The sequence below is a fragment of the Onychomys torridus genome, chromosome 9 (assembly GCF_903995425.1).
Source record: "Onychomys torridus chromosome 9, mOncTor1.1, whole genome shotgun sequence".
Classification (NCBI taxonomy): domain Eukaryota; kingdom Metazoa; phylum Chordata; class Mammalia; order Rodentia; family Cricetidae; genus Onychomys; species Onychomys torridus.
In genome coordinates this window covers 40,754,331-40,775,238 of record NC_050451.1, presented here as the reverse complement: position 1 = coordinate 40,775,238, position 20,908 = coordinate 40,754,331, and the positions used below count along the sequence as shown (strand labels likewise).

The following is a 20,908-nucleotide window of genomic DNA, read 5'->3' as shown; positions in this document are numbered from 1 at the left end:
GTACAGCACTGGCTGCCTGGAACTTGAAAGTGCACTGTCCCTCCTGCCTCTGCCTCGGGTGCTGGGGTCACAGGCATGCACCACTGCGCCACTGCACCACCAACCCTGCTCAAAGTTTTGTTTTGATAAAGCAGCTGGGCCAGCTGGGCAGGCTGTAATTCTAGCTTCTCTGTGGGGCTGAAGCAGAAGATGGGGCAGAGGTAGCCTGAGCTACAGGATAAAATTCAAGCCCAACCTGGCCAACTCACTGAGGCCCTGATTCATGTAGTTTAGTGTTACAGCACTTGCCTAGCATGTGGGAGGCCCTAGATTCAGATCCCATTACCATACATGTTCAAAAAGAGACCGACTTATTTGTTTGCTTGTGCTGTTGCTGATGTAGTCTAAGAAACTAATTTAATCCAGGTCACAAAGATTCCCTTTAGGTTTTGAGTTTCATACTTGTAGTATGAATCTTAAAGAGTCTTATTAATGAAACTCAACCCGAGGCCAGTTATTGGGGTGACTGCTGGAAGATCACAGAAGCAGAACAAGCCACAGCTATCTCACCTTGCTAGTTCCTCAGGTGATCTTGTTTCCTCATGCTCGAAGCTTCTGAGTCCTCGTCCACATGAATCTCAGCTGAACTGTGTTGCTCCAAAACTTAAACTAACTACATGCTTTTTCCTCTTTAGTTCCTGGTCCTCACGCCTTATATACCCTTTTCTTTCTGCCCCCACTACCTGAGATTAAAGGCGTGGGGCACCATGCTTAGCTGTTTCTAAAGTTTCCTTGAACTGAGAGATCTGGCTAGCTCTATCTCCCAAGTGCTGGGATTAAAGGTGTGTACCACCACCGCCCAACTTCTGTTATGGTTTACTCTTCCCATTTTCTAGCCAACATTTCTGGCTCTGTTCTAGTGGCTGTCTGTTCTCTGACCCCAGATATGTTTATTTCGGGGAACACACAATATTTCAGGGAACACAATACCCACCACACATACTTGCAACCCTTACAGTCAAGTTGTGGTTCATTTAGTTTTGCACACACTGTAAGGAAGCATCCAGATTCGTTGCTTTGCATGGGACAGCTAATGCTTTAGTACCATTTAGTTTTCTAAAGCTTTATTTTGGGGGCTTGAGAAATGGCTCAGCAGTTAAGAGAGCATCTTGCTCTTCCAGAGGGCCCAAGTTTGGTTCCCAGCACCCATATCAGGTGGCTCACAATTGTTTGTAAATCCAGCTTCAGGAGATCCAACACTCTCTTCCCACGGTACACATGCAGATGCATTAAATAAAAAAGTAAGTGGGTTGGTGTGGTAGTGCACATCTTTAATCACAGCACTTGGGAGGCAGAGGCAGGTGGATCTCTGTGCCAGGGCTACACAGTGAGACTCTAAAAAATGGGGGTGGGGGCTGGAGAGATGGCTCAGCAACTAACTGCACTTAGTGTTCAGTGCCCAGCACCCATGTTCAGGTGGTTCATACTGCTGTAGCTCTCACTTCAGGGGATCCAACATCCTCTTCTGCCCACCAAGAACACATCTGGATATATATACACACACACATATATATATATATATATATATATATGAATCAAATCAAATCTTTTTAAAATAAATATTTTTTAGAAATTTAAAATATTTTTAATATTTTAAAATTATATGTATTTGTGGAGAGAAGGGTATGTGCATGTGAATGCAGATATGCACAGAGGCCAGATGTGTCCAGTATGGAGCTCACCCTGACCAGGGTGCTAGGAAGTGAAGCTGGTCCCCTGGAAAAGCACTACACACTTCTGAGTGATGAGCCATGTCTCCAGCCCTCAACTCCATTTGTTGAAGAGATTTTTTTTTTTTTGTTTTCACCCACTGAATGGTCTTGACATGTTTAGTTATTTTTCACACTGTGAAGACAAAACACCCCACAAAAGCAGCTTCAGGGAGGAAGGGTTTGCTTGGCTCATGGTTTGAGGCTGTAGTCCATCGGCAGGATGGCATGGCAGCAGCGCCCACATCACCCTGCAGTCGGGAAGCGGGAAGCAGAAAGCCGTGAGAGCCGCTCCACTAGCTGTCTTCATTCAGTCCTGGGCCCCGGCCTGTTGTACCGGTGCTGCCCACGCTCTAGGCAGGGCCTCCCACTTCAGCTAAGCTCTGGAGAAGCGTCCTCACCGGAAAACCCAGTTCTGTCCCTACACCGTTCTAAGCCCCACCAAGTTCTATGTCAAGGTTAACCATTACGGCACTCGTTGAGAGCCAGTGTGCCATGTCTGCATGGATTTCCTTCTGGATTCTCTTAACTGTGTCTGTCTTGTGGTAACACCAAACCGTTTTCACACTGAAGCTTTGTAATGAGTTGTGACTTCGGAAGTGTGAGTCCTTCATCTCTGCTTGTTTTTGAGACTGTTTGATTATTAGGACAGATTTTACAACTCCATATGAACTTTAGGGTTATCTCGTTCATTCCTTTACAAGGTGGGGCTAATGTGAGCTGGAAACCCATGAAGATAGAATGTTTCCAATCACATAGGTTCTTCCACCCATGTATGTTCCCTGTGCACATTTACTCTTGATGTGTCAGGTCCACGGTAACTGTTTTTTCTGAGCTGGAAATGAAAGCCTTGTGCATGTTAGATGTTCTACTACTGAACTATACCAAGGACCCCGTCAAATTATTCTAATTTTCTTTTCAGATTATTCATTCCTCATGTTTAGAAAGTCTTGCTGATTTCAGCTCTAATATATTTTGATTGTAAATCTTTTTTGCCTCTGCCTCCCAAGTGCTGGGATTGTGGGCATGTGCTCCTACACTATGGGAGTCCAGCTCCCACCTTTTGAAGGGTTCTTAGATGGAGGAGAGAGAGATAAGAAAATACCAGATAGAAAGGTAGACCTAGACAATGAGGAGAAAGACAGAGACACAGGATAGTTTCAGGAAGGCCTGGGTCAATACCTAACAGCCTCAAGGTTTATTCAAAAAGGGTTTTTATAATATTCCAAGGGGAAAAACAAAAGACCTCCCCCTTGCAAGATCAAAGCACACTGTACAGCCAAGTGTAGATTCTTCCAAACACCTGGTAAACACTCCCATGGCCAAATCACCTCCTTATGCAGCCCTGCTGGGTAAAGCAAGCTTGGCTTCTCTGACCATGAGTAAGTTCTCACTAGGAAACCTCTGTGGACTCCCATGCTACATCTGGCTTCTTCAACTATTTCTATACATGACATCATGTATAGTCCTGTCTCACACAGTCTAGGCTGATCTGGAACTCACCTTGAAATTGTCCTCCTGCCTCTATCTGCCAGGTGCAGGACTATACATATCCATGCTTAACTTTCTTTTTAAAAAATATGTAAGGAGCTTCTATCAGCTATCTCTAAATGGTTATATAGGATGAATTAAGACAGTACATCCACTCATAATGATAAATCTATTCTGTTGTATTCACACATAATTACACTTGGAAATAACTACAAAAAATAGGTAAAATGTCATGAAAATATTTCTTTTTATTGTAGCTTAAGAAGTCCTGCTTATGTCAATAGTCTGCATCTACCACTACCTCAGACACATGGGCAGTCACATTATCTACATTTTTGTCAGAGTGGGAAGCCCAAGCATCATCTGTGTTAGTCCATAAGCCAGGCCAAGCATGTCATTCTCGTTGTCTAACTTCTTGTACATGTGACCCTCAAAGATGAGGTGACAGAGCAAGCCAGAGTTCCTTCATATGCACCCAAACCATCAATATCTAGATTATTTTCAACCACATCTAGCGGTGTCACTAAACTTTTCACTTGGTTGCTAGTGTTTCACTACCACAGTGTCTTTTTGCTTTTTTCTGTGTAGCCCTGGCTATCCTGGAACTCACTCTGTAGACCAGACTGGCCTGGAGCTCAGAGATTTGCCTGCCTCTGCCTTCCTAGTGCTGGGATTACAGGTGCGTGCCACCATGCCTGGATACTATCACAGTTTTTAAAGTTGACTGTTATTTTCTGAACAGCTCCTCAGACAGACATGCTCAGTAGCTAGTGGCAGGCTGGGCAATAGAGGGCCTGGGAGACATAGGCTGCGCTCAGGGACCAGTGGCTACTCCTGTGCCCTTAGAACTAACTACCATGGCTTGTATCTTCAGTAAAATACTGAATTTAAGTAATGAGAATGGACTTTCTGATTTGATTTGGTTTTAGGTTCTTAAATCCCCTCCCCTTCTGTTTTTAGACAAGGTCTCAGGTAGCCCAGAACTTACTTTGTAGACAACTTTTTAAATTTCTGATCCTTCTGCCTCCACCTCCTGAGTGCACCAGGACACCCACTTTGTGCAGTCCTGGGGATGAAACCAGAGATTTAGTTATGCTATTCTATTAGTCAGGGTTCTCTAGAGTAACAGACCTTAAATAGAACGAATCTCTCTCTATAAAAAGAAAGGGAATTTATTAGAATGACTTACAAGCTGTGGTCCAGCTAGTCCAACAACAGCTGCCTATGAACAGAAAGTCCAAGAATCCAGTAGTTATTAATTCTACAAGGCTGGATATCTCATGAATATCTCATCTGGTCTCCAGCATACTCCAGATTCCCAAAGAAGCAGGTTTTACTGCCAATGCAGGGATGGACTTGCTAGCGAGGGTGAAAGCAAGCAGGCAAAGAGAAGAACTCCCTTCATCCAAGTTCTTTATATAGGATTTCAGCAAAAGCTATGGCCAAGATTTGAGGTGGGTCTTCCCATCCAAAAGATATGGATTAAAGGCTTGTCTTCCTACTTCCCACTTAATTAAGCAAAAATCCTCACAGGTGTGTCCAGATATTTTTTGGGTTTGAGTTAATTCTAGATGTAGTCAAGCTGACAACCAAGAATACTCATCAGAGCTAGACAAGCACTCTGCCAGCTGGGCTGCATACTCACCCAAGGACATAGGCTTTGTATTTTCTGCTATTAGGTATGAAGTTGGCAGTGCTTCTCATTCCTTTTCAGGGTGGGGAAGTACTCTTCCATTCTGTTGAATGTCTGTCATGAAATGGGTATTAAATTTTGTCCCAATGCCTTTTCTCTCTAGTCCCTACACTCTCTTAACTCCTGGACCATTCTCTAGCCCTTCAGATAGACTTGGGATAATTAAGATTCTGATGAGAAAAATTAGTCTTTAGAACCTGTACTTTGGGGCTAGGGAGGTGGCTCAGTGGTTATGAGCACTCACTGCTGTTCCAAGGGTTCTGAGTTCAATTTCCAGCACCCACATGGCAACTTACAACTGTCTGATGCCCTCTCCTGGTGTGTAGATGTACATGCTGACAAAGTACCCATATAAATAAATTAATCTTTTTTTTTTTTTTAAGATTTATTTATTATGTATACAGAAGAGGGTGCCAGATCTCATTACAGATGGTTGTGAACCACCAAGTCGGTGCTGGGAATTGAACTCAGGACCTCTGGAGGAAGTTGATGCTCTTAACCTCTGAGCCATCTCTCCAGCCCAATAAATAAATCTTAAAAAAACAAAAACAAAAAAACCAAACCTGTACTCTGTCTACAGTTACATTTAAAAGACACCAGTTGGCAGGAGAAAAAAAAAAATGAATCTAGCAGGGGAAAGCATTAGCCCTCATTAGTGTCCCTCAGTGGAGAGGCTATATACGGTGAGAAAATAGAATCCAGAATGACCTGTCACCAGTGGTGGGACACAGAGGGCAATGGGTACTTCCTGGAAATGAGATATAGTGATATCAGAAGAAATAAGTATTTGAGGTCTGAGATGGCTCAGTGGTTCTGAGCACACATTGCTCTTGCAGAGGACTTGTATTAGAGTTCTCTAAAGGAATAACAGAGCTGAGAGAATGAGCAAAGGCATATATACATATATACACACACACAATTTTACATATAATTGTATATATATAAATATATAATAGAAATAATTATATATATAATTATCTATATTGGGGGGCTCAAGACAGGGTTTCTCTGTGTAGCTTTGGAGCCTGTCCTGGAACTCGCTCTGTAGGCCATGCTAGCCTCGAACTCAGACATCCACCTGCCTCTGCCTCTCAAGTGCTGGGATTAAAGGCATGTACCATCACTGCCTGGTTATATTTTATTTTTTAAGGAGACTTACAGTGGCTTACAGGCTATAGCCTAGTAGTTCAGCAATGGCTATTTCCCAATGGAAAGGCCAAGAATCCAGAGGTTCACTCCATGAGGCTGGATATTTTAGACTATTTCAACTGGTGCTGGAGTCCCAGAAAATGCCTAGAATGTTCCTAGTCTTCAGTCTGCATTGGAGTTCCAAAGACCAATCAAAGAATGCCTCAGTAACAGGATGGATGAACTTGCCAGAAAGTGTACGAGCAAGCAGGCAAAAGTAAAAGCTTCCTTCTTCCACACCTTTTCATGCAGCTGTGTAGTTGAATTTTCTTTGGGCCACTTACCAGCTCCCAAATAATGACATGGAGACTTCTTATTAATTATGAAAGCTCAGCTTTTAGATTATGCTTGTCCCACTAGCTCTTATGACTTAGCCTGTTTCTATTCATCTACATTTTGCCTCGGGGCTTTTTACCTTTCATTCTGTATGTCCTACTTTCCTGCTTCCTCTGTGTCTGCCTAGCTGGCTGGCCCCTGGAATCGGGTGCCTTAGGCATGCAAGGCAAACAAATGTAACACATCTTTACATAGTTAAACTAATGATCCACAACAGGGTTGCCACCAGATGCTGTAGCCCAGCTGTAGGGTGGCTTTTTCCATCTCAGATGATCCAGTCAAGAAAATCCCTCCGAGGCATGCCCAGCTGCAGGGTGGCTTTTTCCATCTCAGATGATCCAGTCAAGAAAATCCCTCCGAGGCATGCCCAGCTGCTTGGGTTGATTACAGGTATAGTTAAGCTGTTTTACCAAGATCAGCCATCATAGGGGTAACTCTAGCTCCCTCTGCTGGCATCTGCACTCATGTGCACATAACTACACAGACACTTCAGAAACATGAACATACTTAAAAACAAATCTAAAAAAAAACTGAGTGTGACTGCACATATCTGTAATCCCAAAATTTTGGGGTGAAAAGGACTGGACTGCTGGCCATCAGCCTCTCTCCAGATTCAGTAAGAGCCTTTGTCTCAAGAAGGTTGTCCCCAAAGGTTGGGGATTTAGCCCAGTGGTAGAATGCTTGCCTAGCAAGTACAAGGCCCTGGGTTCAGTCCTCAGCTCTGAAAGAAAAAGAAAAAAAAAGAAGAAAAGAAAAAAAAGAAGACAGTGTGGCAGGCTGTGGTGGTGAACACCTTTAAAATGAGCACTCCAGAGGCACAGGCAGGCGGATCCAAGTTGGAGGCTATCCTGGTCTACAGAGTGAGTTCCAGGACAGCCAAGGCTACACAGAGAAACTCTGTCCGGCCTCTGTGTGTGCACACAAGCATGCACACCACACACGAAGAATAAGTGTTTGGAGAAGTAAAGCCCAAAGAAGCCAGAGATAGGTTTCTATTATTTTATCAAACAAAATATCAAAAAATTAAAAAACGTAATATTGCTTGATTCTTGTTTGAAGACTGTATCTTCTCTTGCTTCTTTGATCAACATTCACCACAGCTGCAGAAAATTAAACTGAATCTTTAGAAGGTATCGCATATGGACCTGGTTGGGGCTGTAGACAATAAACTCATTGTAGTTGAGGGTATACCCCTCTGGATTGAGAATTCCTGTGTCACTTGCTGGTCCTAAGGGCACTGTACTTCCATTCCTGCCAAATGGAAGAAATTATGTCAACATTAGCATTTGGTTCAGAAGCTGAAATAGATAAATAATTCTTAACAATCTGAAAGAAGTCTTCCAGCAGCCTTAGCACTGGGTACTCACAGGGTGATGAAGTGGGTAGGGTTGGGAGCCATCTTTCCCAGCCCCTTGGTGCTATGCTTGCCCTGAAGCAATCCTTCGGCCTTAGGATTGGCCTCTAGTAGCTCATTACACTGACCTAGAGCTACCTGCAAAGCAAAAGATCCGTGAATACCTATTTTCAGTTCAGAAGTAGATGATTCCAAGGCCAACCAGAACATCCGGATTTGTATTTCATTCCTTACTTTAGCAAAAGAATCTAATGCAATGGAAATCCCCATTCCAGGTATACCTCTGGAATCCAAAGTCAAACTTTCTCAGTGAACTAGAGATCATAGCTGTGTCTGCTGACTTACTTCTGAGAGAAGCAGCAGTCCTGTGTTGTTCAGGCGAGAGGCAAAGCAGTAATTGGCACTCTTGGAAGACATGTCAGCAAAGTAGATTCCTTTCCCAAACTGAAATATATCAACAAAAATGGAGATCAGCTGTATAATCCATTATATGAGAAGGTCCTGGCATGGTGGTCCAAGCCTTTTACCCCTGGATTCAGGAGGCAGAGGCAGGCAGGTCTTTGAGTTTGAAGCCAGCCTGGTCTACAAGGCAAGCTCCAAACCACCCAAGGGTTCCTTCTAGAGTACAGTCTCTACTTACCATATAGCCTGTGATGGGAGCTTCAGGTGGGGCAACTCGAAGGCCATGGCTCAGGATCCCCACCCAGTTACTCAGCCTAGAACCGTGCCAGAGTAGTATCCTGAGAAAGACCCATTATTCTACTCCATTGTTCTCCCGAAGACAATGGTCACAAATACAAATAACAAACAGCTGCCCCTGCCACCCTCCCAGCTCCTTCACTACACTTCAGGCAAGGAAATGTCTGCTCCACCCAGAGCTGGTCAGACCTGTTGGGAAGGTCCTTTCTGAAGGCTTCTTTTTCCCCTTCCTTCTCTACTTCAAAAACATCCAGCAAGGTCATAGTGTAGTCCTTGTGTGTAGGAGCATGAGTGGACTGTAGGTACTGAGAAATCACCTGTGGAAAAGAAGGGACAGCAAATGTAGACCCTGTAAAAGACTGGACTGAACGAAGGACACAGGGCTTCTGCTCTAAGTTAGCAGAACTTTCTGCCCCCAAACAGCCTCACACTACAGTTAGAAAGAGTTCTAACTCCCAAGCTCCTGGTAAATACAGGGGTGGGAAGGATGGGCTTTACTGGGGTAAGAGTGTTTGTATTACTTTAAACTCGTAGCTTTCATGGTCCAGAGGGCGCAGTGCACAATGGAGGTTTCTATAGTGCTGGTCCAGTGGGTGTTCTGAGCTTTGGCGCTCTGACCTCACCAGTTTCAGGGCAATTTCAATGTCTCCCAGCGCCTAAGAAAACGAGATCAAGAACCCACGCGAAGGAGCGCAGGCTAAGAGTCTGCAAACTTCCCAGTGCACTCACCGCTCACCTCTAGCAGCTGTACTTTCTCCGACAGTTCTTCCTCTGTCCGGATCACTGGGGGGATCGAGAGTCTAAGGACAGAGGTACAACCACCGTGAGTTGTCTGCTCTGTGGCTAGAAGGTACGTGACAAAAAAACCAGGTCCTTTGGAAAACTGGTGTTTGTCTTACTAAAAAGAAAAGAAAAAAGCTGGGCCTGGTGGCACACACCTTTAATCTTGGCGCTCAGGAGGCAGAGGTAGGAGGATCTCTGTGAGACTGAAGCCAGCCATAGTGAGTTCCGGGGCTACATAGACCTTGTCTCCAAAAACAAAAAGAGAAAAAAAAAATAGCATTTCCCATTTGGAAGAGAAAGGCGTGTGAAAAGACTTCAAAGCCCAAATATACAAAGGCTATTAAATGCACACTCTAAGTAGGTAAAACATCTATTTAATTCCCATGTTTGGGACAGAGTTGAAATTCTTTTATAGGACCCTTTTCCAAACTAAGCTGCACTGATGTCAATAAGGAAGTCTGGACACAATCTGAAGGGGTAAACCTCTTGACCATTCGGGGCTATTCTGAGGTCATGGAATTCACAGAAGGCAATAGAGGAAAGGGGAACAATGAAAACCAGAATGAAGAATGAACTGGGCTAGGATACAGTTCGGGGGGAAAGTGCATGGGTAACATGTACAAGACTCTAGGTTCAATCCCGAGCAACACACACACACACACACACACACACACACCACACACACACCTAGGGGTCGGTAATGTATTCTACACATTTAATATTAATCATTTGGTTTCAGTAAAGTAGTATTTACATGGGTGTAGTCATCTTAAAGAATGGAAGGAGGTATGATTTGCAAGGTGTTTTACTCCGTGGCTAGATACATTATTTTCTTTTTGCAGGGGTGGGGGATCCAGTCTCTCTTGAGTTGGTTAACTTTCACTTGGTCAGGAATATGGTTCTAGTAAAGCAGGGAAATTATGTCCCATATTTCTTTTATTTTGAAAATTTTCTTGAGACAGGATCCAGGCTGGCTGCTCTCTGCCTCCTGAGTGGTGATTTCCCATATTCTAAGCTAGCTGCAAATTATATTGGACCCAAAAAAGGTGATAGTTTCCTTAGGAATAAAAGAGGACCAGAGCGGCTGCAGTTGCTTAGGGAATAGAGCGAACAGAAGAGCAAAGTAAAGAAACAGCAGGACCTTACCCGAAGTCATGGGGGATCCTGGTGTAGAACTCATTGCATGCTTCAAGGAGAGCTCGCCCATGCTGGCCGGTCCGAATACAATCCTCAATCTTCTTGAGAGACTGGTACCCTGCCTTGATTTGCATCGCTGTCAGCTTCCCTGGAGGCCCAGTCAGAGGTCAGACTCCATCCCAGGTCCTATCCCTATAGACTATGTATCCCTGCCCAACTAAAACTCAGTTTTCAAAACAGTACCATCCTCTCAAGCCCTCACTCAGCACCCTCAGTAATCCTTCAATAGTGATGTGACTGCTCATTAGAGGAACTAGGAAATAAATACATAGGGCTAAAGACAGAGTCTGAAGTCCTACCGAGTGGGGCTTTCTTGGTGTCATACTTCATTTCTATCATCATCTCTTCCATTGTCTGCACGTTACAGATCAACTTTATCAGCTCCTGGACTCGAAGATCCAGCTGTGACTCTGGCTTCACAGTTTCAAGAGGCTCCTCTTGCTTTGTTTTATCTTCATCCTGTAGCAAAATAAACGCAGCTTCTAATATCTGAAGGGTGTATTTGAGCCCCATAGGGAGCAGGTCTACAGTGATCCTTGGTGTGTTTGCACATTGGTACATTCTGTTAGGAATCTAGTTAGATGAGCCAATGTGATTTCCACCCCAACTTGTTGGAGCTCCCTCACAGTGAAGTACTCAGAGTAAGAACAGAACAAATTAGCCCTTCTGACAAAGTCTTTTAAGTATGCAAACACAGCTCTTATGCCATAAACCTTCTGATCACATTAATACAAAAAGCTTCTTAATTTTCAGATCTGTGAGTTTTTAGGAAAGTTCTCAGCATGCTGGAAACCTTAGTTTGTCAAAACTCTTTTTCTTTCTTTCTTTTTGTGATTCTCAGTTTTGAACCCAGGGCCTCATGCATGCTGGGAAGCATTCTATTTTTGACCTGCACCTCCAGCCCTCGATTTTGTCACAGTGGTGTAGAAGTGAAGCCAGCTTTAGTTTCTCAGTTTGGTTGTTTATCGATCTTCTCTTGGTCTGTAACACTGAACTTCTGGAAGCAGGGCCTTGGGTTTCATAAGTATTCTAGTACACAAGAGAGAAGACTACAGTCTTACGACTATAGACACAACAGAAAGGCATATTCTGGCCCTCTGAGATCAAAGATGAGGGAGAGTTATCTGACGTGGGAAAAGCAGTGACTCCTAATACCCCAGCCTGTTCTGGACTTGCACTGATCCACATCACCTGGCCAGACTTCACTTATTTAGAAGACACCTTCTGTAGAGTCAGTTTACCTGCACACTGGCAGTATAATCCATCTGTAACATGTCGTATTTTCCAGGTACTTTCTCAAAGTTCTCACGGTCCTCCCAATTGTTTTTGGTTTTGTCCAGGAATCTGGAACCCAAGGAGGTAGGGAAACCATACAAATTAAGGTCTACTGCCAGAGGGAGGCACACAGCAGTGTTCCGGAGTGTGAACTGTAAATTAGGACACTGAATGAACAGAAAAAACGGGAACAAAGGAATCAAGCAAAACCGGGAATAAAGGCTTCCCAAAGGTCCTAAAACACAGAAGCTGTGGAAATATGAAATAAAAAGTAGATAACCGGGGTTGGGGATTTAGCTCAGCAGTAGAGAGCTTGCCTAGCAAGAGAAAGGCCTTAGGTTCGATCCTCAGCTCCAAAAAAAAAAAGTAGATAACCAATGCTTTTTCCAAGAAACATGTATCTAGACTCTAGAAAGTCTGCTCTCAAAATCACCATGAGAAGTTGAAAGTTCAAGGTGGACCGTCTCAGTCTCTGGTGTTTCTAATTTCTTAGATTTGCTTGCTGTGTTTAAAATACTCTAGAATCTTCTGGTCAGTTTCAAGGATCTAGGTTGATTTAATCAATGACTAAAGAAACAATTTAATGTTCTAATCACAGGGTGTCAGAATAGAAAAGAATTAACATTTAGATCCAATTATCTTTACATGAAACTCTTCAACAAGAGAGATCTAAGAAGGGTATGCTTTTTAACTAAGTTTTCAGTACTTACTTTTTCTGAAATATTTCCTTTGCTTTGTTGAGGTCACCAGAACAAGCCACCAAGCTGTGCTGCCCCGTTTTCCCAACTGCAAAGTAAATGCCAAACCAGGATGGTTCTGTGCCCTAGACCCCACGTATAGCTCTCCAGCAGTGACAAGCCATCTCTCTAAGGTCTCTCTGTGTATCGTGTGACTAACAGACAGGAAAAGAGGAAGGGAAAGGTGCAGGGGCTTCAGCAACAGATCACACTGTGTCCCAGCTGATAAGCAGTACCGTCAGTCCAACGGAGGGTATCTCCTCAGCCTCACAAAGCTTCCTGATGACGATGCCTGCCACTTCCCAACCTCAAAAGCCCAACTGGTTCCCGAGCCCTTCACAGACGTACACCTGCTCCCTGCACTTCCCCTGAGTTTCTGAATGGCTATCATACAATCCATCATAAAGTCTTTACCTCGGCCCCACCTCATCCAAACACTGAAGTTCTTCTGGGCATCATCTTCTAAGAGCTGAATAAGATAGTACTTGTTGTTGTTGAACTGCAGATTGGTCTGAGATTAGTGGGAGAAGAATAGCATAAAAGAGAGTTTTACTATTGGAAGTCACATAACCAGTGATGTTTCCTTGGTTATAACTATCCAGTAATTGCCACAATGAAAAGCATAGCCTGATGGAAACAAACAGATCCTGGAAGAACAAGGATACAAATAGGAACTTAATGACTGATTCTTGGAAATTAAAAGTGGGATCTCGGAAGCTTCCTGAAACCACTATCCAACCCCAATACCCTACATTAACAGGATCCTCCTGAAAGCTTCCTCCATAGATATTTTTTCAATCTACATTATTATTTGAGACAGGGTCTCTTGCCGAACCTGGAGCTCACTGGCAAGCTCCATGTATCCTCCTGTCTCTATCCTCCATAGTGCTAGGATTACAGGAAGGCATCAGTGCACCCAGCTTTTTATTGAGGTGCTGGGGATCTGAACTCTGGACCTCAGGCTTACACTGCAAGTATTACTGACTCAGTCAGTTCCCCAGACCGGCTTATAATATTTTAGGTAGGAGTAATAAAAAGAAATACTAGTTAGCTGTTAAAATTATATATATTAGATCAATAAATTGAAGTAAAATAAATTGTGGCTGGTGATAAAGTTCAGTCAGTAAAGTACTAGCTAAACAAACATAAGACCCTGAGTTTAGTCCCTAAAATCCCATGTTAAAAAAACCAGCTTGAGAGATGGCTCAGCGGTTAAGAGCACTGGCTGTTCTTCCAGAGGTCTTGAGTTCAATTCCCAGCAATTAAATGGTGGCTAACAACCATCTGTAATGAGATCTGGTGCCCTCTTCTGGCCTGCAAGCATGAATGTAGGCAGAATGCTGTATATATAATAAATAAATAAACCTTTTTTTTGTTTTTGTTTTTTTTTTCCGAGACAGGGTTTCTCTGTGTAGCTTTGCGCCTTTCCTGGAACTCACTCTGTAGCCCAGGCTGGCCTCTAACTCACAGAGGGGGCTCTGCCTCCCGAGTGCTGGGATTAAAGGCATGTACCACCATGGCCTGGCAATAAATCTTAAAAAAACAAAAAAACCTGAGCATGGTAATGCACACTGTAATTCCAGCACTAGGTTGGCAGAGACAGGGGGATTCCTGGAGCCTGCTTGTTGGCCAGTCAGTGTAGCCTAGTAAGTGAGCTATATGTTAGCAATAGAACTTTCCTCAAGGAAAAAAAGAGAGAGAGAAACTAGTCAATGGCACCTAGGAACAACATCTGAAATTGGCCTTTGGCCTCTATGTGCAAGCATACATGTGCACTCATAAGAACACCCACCCGTGTATAGAAACACAAAGGTAGATAAATTCAAGTATGAGTCATCTCCAGGAAATAAATGAACAGAGCAAGTATCAAAACAAGTGTGTGTGTGTGTGTGTGTGTGTGTGTGTGTGTGAGAGAGAGAGAGAGAGAGAGAGAGAGAGAGAGAGAGACAGAGAGAGAGAGAGACAGAGAGAGAGAATAAACAGAAAGACTGTTTAGGGATGTAGCTCGGTGGTAGAGCCTTGTTTGGCAAACACAAAGCCCTGGGCCTGGTCTCTCAAACTGGGAAAAAAGGAAAAGAAACAGAAACCGGTAGCACATACTCGTAATTCTAACACTCAGGAGGCTGAGGCAGTAGGATTACTGTCCAGTCTGAGGCCAGCCTGATCTACAGAGTGACTGCCGGGCTGGTAAGGGCAGCTAAGCAACACACACACACACACACACACACACACACACACACACAGGCGAGGGGTAGGGGTTAGGGTGGACTTAGGGTTAGTAGGATGGAGAACCGATTCCACAAAGTTGTCTTCTGACCTCCACACACATGCTGTGGTATTTGTGCCTCCTCCTATTACAGTAATAATATTTTCTTAATTAAATAAAATGAACTACACAATCTTAAAATGTCAGGATGAACTGGGTGAGATAGCTGTGCCCCCAAGATCTCAGTCCTACAGATATGGAAACAGGAGACCTGCAAGTCCAAGGCTGCCCAGGCTACACAATGAGAACCTGTCACACATACACAAAAATCAACAACAAATGTTGGTGGAATACCTCGCTTGCCTAGCATGCATAAAACCCTGAGTTTTGATCCCAAGTACTAAATAAAACCAAATGTAGTAGTACATGTCTGAAATGCTAACATTTGGAAGATGAAGGTAAAAAGATCAGGGGTTGAAGGTCTTCCTAGACTATATACCCAGCCTATGCTTTGTCAGAGTCTGCCTCAAAAAAACAAAACAAACAAAAAACACACATACAGGAAACCCCACAAAACAAACAAACAAAAAGTCTTCAACAGTGGCAAAAAGCAGAATGTAATAATCATAAAGCCAATTTCAATTTTGGAAAAATGTGAGCAGTTTATATTACAAAGAAGTTCTGATAGCCTGGGCTAGCAAGAGGACTCAGCGGGTAAAGGCACTTCCTTCCAAGCCCCATGGGCTGAGTTAAATCACAGGGACCCTCATGGTAGAAGGAGAGAACTGACTCTTTCAAGTTGTCCTCTGATCCCCCTCCACACACATACACACAAATTAAATAAATAAGAAGAAGAAGAAAGAAATCCCCACGATTAGAATGACTTATCCTCTTACTTGATTTAGCATGACATCGTAGACATCATCTCCTTCACAGTACACATGAGCCTGGGAAGACAGAAAGCAAACCGCATCTCAGTCCTGAGAGCAAAGTGAGACCCGACTTGTTTCTTTCATGCTTTAAGGTTTATTTTTCCAGCACATCCAACATCTGTCTTCCAGGGAGAGAAATGGAAATGTATGTTCTACACACAGCCTATCACTATTAAAATTAAAACATATGAATTCTTCTAATTACAGAGGCCTAAATAACTCAAAAGAAGCCTGTTGATAAGTAGGCTTTCTTCTAGATCCTTCCGATCCTTTCCCCCTTCATCAGTATCTTATGCCACTCCATGACAGTTTCTCATCAAACCACACTGTCCTCCCTTAACAATCATAACATTTCCTGGGTGAGAAAGGGAATAAACTGTGGAAAGCTGACGGCAACCCCTAGGGTAATTATGTCACTATTCTGTAAATTTCTTAAATCTTTAAACATTAATTGTATTCTTTTTTTTTTTTTAAATGCATGAGTCTTTTGCCTACGTGTATGCGTATGTTCCACTTGTATGCCTCGTGCTTTGGAGGTCAGAAGGGGGCATGAGATCCCCTAAAAATGGATTACAGATGGTTGTGAGATGTCATGGGGTGCTGGGAATCAAACCCACATGAAGGTCCTCTTCCAGAGCAACACATGTTCTTAACCCCTGGGCCATCTCTCCAGGCCCAATTCTGCTCACTTGAAACCCCACCATCCCTACTTCTCAACTCTGGAGAAAATGAATCACTAGCAGTATTTTAGAAAGCACTTTTAGAACGAACACCAGCAGCATTCTAGATAGGAATCATAATGTCAGAAGAACTCCGCTTTCTGTCCAGGTGCTTTTACCTTTCCCACCTTGGCTGTACACTCTGGGTCCACAGGAGCTTTGCCCTTTAACAGCAAGGCCTTCACCGAGTCTGAGGGAACATAAATATGCACTGTCATTACTTATGTGGGAATCAAAGGAGCTGTCCTGGTTAGAAAGCTGTCATGTTTAACTTGTCCCTTCTCGAGCAATCTTCTGCCTAACCCAACTCAATGTATGAAAAGAAAGACTCAACAAAGCAGACTGGTACTCCAAAATGCCCAAATGATAGAGATTAATTATAACTTCAAAGCAGGAAGGAAGAAATATCATCCCACTCCTTTGAGAGACCCAGGAGCTGGCCCATGCCTCCCTGGCCCGTGACCTTGCGACCTTGCTTGCCATTTGTCCCGTCTGCATCCTTTCCTCCAGCCAGGGGCCCCTTCCTCTGGCATGTGCGCATCTTCTTGCCAGCAGGAGAGCCGTCTGCCGCTTTGTTGCCATTATTAACTCTCTTGGCTTCATTTAGCCCTGCAGAAGCTAAAGGTGAGAACAATAAGCAAAGAATTACTACACAACAAAGATCATCTAATATCTAAGACTGAAGCAAAATAAAAACACAGGAAAAATTAGGGGGACGTGGAAAGGACAGGGAGCCCCTCACCCCATATCTGGCTAAAGCCCTGCTGCAGCTGAGAAGCAAGAATTCCAGCAAAATTAACAGGTGCTGTGAAGGTTGCTGACACAGATATTCAAATATTTTTATGTTAAAATGACAATGAATCAGACTTATGGCATAAATGTATGTGGTAATGGGACTGGACTCATTTCTCTCCCCTTCTATGGGACTCTTAAACATACTTTGAACACTGTTTACAGGAAGACAGCTTAACCTCCTGTATCCACCTCAGGAAATGTGATCTCATTTAAATTCTTTAACAACTCTTTGAAGAGCCAAAAATCACAAATCTTGCATATACGTCTATTATAAGGAAGGGTGATTCTTAGAGAAGTCCACACCTGTGTTCTAAGGTGTCTGTCTTCTAAGACATTTCCTTTCTTTTAACCTTTGTGCTTAAAATGTATGTTAATATCTCCTTTAATAAACTCCCAACTCTGGTTCATCTTGCATACTGCTGAAATTCCTTTCTTCCTTAAAGCTAAGAGTACTAAGTTTGCCTGAGTGAAGGTCTCTGAAAAAACTGAGTTGTGTCTCTGCCCTTGAATCTGATGACAAACCTTAAAAAACAAACAATAAGGGTTATTTTATTATTTTATTTTTACGTGTATGGGTATTTTGTCTACAAATATGTATGTGCACCACATAAATGTATGGTACACCTGAAGGTATGGAGGTCAGAAGAGGGCATAAATTCTGGTAAAGTGGCTATGACCAGCCATATGGGTGTTTGGAATAGAACCCAGGTCTGCAAGAGCAACAAGTGCTTTCAAGCACAAGCCAACTCTCTAGCCTCCTGATAATTTCTTTTCTTTTTTTTTACTTTGAGACATGGTCTCTCTACATAGCCCTGGCTGTCCTGGAACTCACTTTGTAGACTAGGCTGGCCTAGAACTTACAAAGATCCTCCTACCTCTGCGGCTCCCAAGTGCTGGGATTAAAGGAATGGGCCAACACACCCACTGCTCTGACAAATTCTTCTGAATTCAAAGGAGGCTGGAGAGATGATGAAGAGGTTCCCCTACTCTTCTAGAGGATTTGGGTTCAAGTCCCAGCTCTCACATGGTGGGGCACAATTCTCAGTAACCCCAGTTCCAGGCTATCCAACGACCCCTTCTGGCCTCCAGGCACACACTTGGTGTACATATACACACACATACGTACAGATTAACTTTTTTCGAGACAGGGTTTCTCTGTGTTGTTTTGGTGCCTGTCCTGGATCTCGCTCTGTAGATCAGGCTAGCCTTGAACTCACAGAGATCCTCCTGCCTCTGCCTCCCGAGTGCTGGGATTAAAGGCGTGTGCCACCACCACCCTGCACTTAAATAATTTTTTAAAGAAGTAATTTAAGATGTTCATTTGAAAGTTACAAATGCCACACCACTCACTTCTCTTGAAACAAACTGAGCAACACTTCCTAAATTGCTGTCCTGACCATATATTAATACGACAGGATAAAATAAATTTACAGAGATGCTTAAAGTTCATTACTCGTGGCATGGGCCTTCGGTCTTCAATACTTTACTTCAAATTAGATCATGTGATCATGGTGAGTAAAGTGCTCTACAGTCTGGACCAACTTACAGCCAGCTTTGCTCATTGGAGCTTCAGAACCTTGGAGTTCGTTGTACCTCAGCTGTGCAAAATGCACAACTGAGACCACAGCAATAGTATCTAACTTAAGAGGGTACAATTAAGAACACAGTATACAGTCCACAGCCAACAATTCCAAGATCCGAATTTTACTTTCTGAAATCGGATGTCTCTTTTTAAAAAAAAAAAAAAAAAAAAAAAAGGTTGACGTAAGAAGTTAATCACTTGTACGCGTTTATCCTTTCGCCGTGCTCTTAGACTCCATAATGAAGACCTTTTAATTGAATGACATTAGTTATTAACAGTACGTGGCAGTCATGCTTGCTGTTCCGGGTCCACACGCCTCTTTGGACTGAACAGGACCACGAAAAAGTGAGCCGTTCCCTCTGACTCTGGCCCCAGCCTTCTGCCCGCGGACAGGGTTCTCACCTCGCCTCCCGCAGCCAGCTCTCCGCCGCCGCGGCGCCATGGCGCTCGAGCCCTGACGTCATCATCCCCAGCCGGGATGCGCGGGAGGCGGGAACAGAAGCGCATGCAAATAAAGGCCGCGCCGTGCCTTGTGGGAAACCACCGTCACTGTAAAATGCATTCCTCTTCGGAGCCTTATTAAGTTCGCCAGCCAGACCACTCCGGTGGGCGGGGGAAGCTCATCAGCGGGGCCACGCGCTGAGTGCTCGTCACTCCCCGGCCCCTGGGAAGGTCTGAGACTGGGGCCTCCCGCGGCCCTAACCGGGCTCTCCCCGAGCGGGGAGGTGAGTTCCCAGAGAGCAGGGCTCCACGCGTGGGCAGACTGGGCAGGAGAGGCCCCGAGCGGGCGGATGCCTCCCTCGCCGGAGCTTGGAACAGACTCACGGCCAGCTAGAGCGAGTTCAATGGCTGAGGTGAGGTACCTGGCGGGCCTCATAACCCAATTCAGACTACTCTCCCCCGCCTTTTTGAACGCCGGTGCACTTAACTATCACAACAAATAAATCCAACTTTCAACATTTTGAACAGCTGTAAACTGTGCACCATCCTTAGTTTGAGAGCTGCACAGAATATTTAGAATAGAGTTGGATATTTTTGCTGGATTATTGGGATGTATTTTAGCCATTTGTTTAGCAAAAATAGATGTAGTTCATAGCCTCAGGTATGTAGCTCGCAACTGGGAATATCCTGTAATATATACTATAATTATAATACAAATATGATATAAAAGCAAAAGTGAACCTGTAGCTGGGACAAGTACTCAGAGAAAACCATAATAGAAGAGCAGGCTAGGGAATTCCTCACCAAAGCAAAAGCAGAGTCGAGCTAGGACACGTGGAGGAACACTGAGAGTCGGGAGATGGAGTGGAAGAGGGCTCATAGCAAGCCCGGCTTTCCTTATCAACGTCAGACGCTGTGAGCAATACTCAAAAACGAAAAAGTTTATCATTGTCTCCCGTCTCCTCCCAGATTCTTTCCACCTCCCCCCACCCATCCAACTCCATGCCTTCTTGCTCCTGACTTAGAAAACAGGCAATTAAAAGATAAATAAAAAGCACAAGTGACATGTACACATGCTGCCGACACACACACACACACACAAACCCCCAAACAATTTTAAAAAAAGAAAAGGAAAGGAAAGAAAAAAAAGCTGGGTGTAGTGGTCAATGCCTTTAATCCTGGACGCTGGAGGAAGAGGCATTCCTATCTCTGAGTTCAAGGCTAGCCTGGTCTACATCGTGAATTCCAGGACACCCAGGGATACAATGAAACCCTCTTGGAAAACAAAACAAAAGAATAAAAACATAAATAGAGGGGGAGGGAGGGTTGGCTAGAGAGATGGCTCAGTGGTTAAGAGTACTTCACTGGCTGCTCTTCCAGAGGACCCTGGTTTAATTCCCAGCAACCACATGGTGCCTCACAATTGTAACTCCAGTTCCAAGGGACCTGATACCCTCACACAGGCACAGATGCAGGCAAAACACCGATGTACATAAAATACAAGCAAATAAGTTTAAAAAATAAGGGCTGGAGAGATGACTCAGTGGTTAAGAGCACTGACTGCTCTTCCAGAGGTCCTGAGTTCAATTCCCAGCAACCACATGGTGGCTCACAACCATCTGTAATGAGATCTGGCGCCCTCTTCTTGGCTGCAGGGTGCAGGGTGCAGAACACTTTATAAATAATAAATAAATAAAAAGCACAAAACATATATATGCAGAGACACACACAA

General features: G+C 43.9%; 1 protein-coding gene across 1 annotated transcript; it reads right to left on the bottom strand.

Moving 5' to 3' along the window:
* Positions 1-7,441: 7,441 nt before the first annotated feature.
* Positions 7,442-19,189, bottom strand: Parp2 (poly(ADP-ribose) polymerase 2). Its single transcript, XM_036200062.1, has 16 exons — positions 19,138-19,189; positions 16,830-16,976; positions 16,478-16,548; positions 15,604-15,654; positions 12,916-13,012; positions 12,475-12,550; positions 11,731-11,833; positions 10,789-10,948; positions 10,439-10,577; positions 9,246-9,309; positions 9,031-9,165; positions 8,699-8,826; positions 8,451-8,550; positions 8,156-8,254; positions 7,824-7,948; positions 7,442-7,707 (listed from the first exon to the last, which is right to left on the bottom strand). Exons 1-16 carry the CDS (start codon positions 19,175-19,177, stop codon positions 7,548-7,550), a joined length of 1,695 nt encoding a protein of 564 aa, XP_036055955.1. The 5' UTR covers positions 19,178-19,189; the 3' UTR covers positions 7,442-7,547.
* Positions 19,190-20,908: the final 1,719 nt, after the last annotated feature.

Bases quoted from the DNA above. Each gene is read 5' to 3' on its own strand.
- Parp2 (XM_036200062.1), bottom strand. From the start codon at position 19,177: ATGGCGCCGCGGCGGCGGAGAGCTGGCTGCGGGAGGCGAG. The intron at 9,310-10,438 runs GTAAGGTCCTGC...CTCTGTCCTTAG, and splicing joins AGGATCCCCCATGACTTCGG to ACTCTCGATCCCCCCAGTGA. The intron at 8,551-8,698 runs GTCTGACCAGCT...GGTCTTTCTCAG, and splicing joins AGAAAGGACCTTCCCAACAG to GATACTACTCTGGCACGGTT.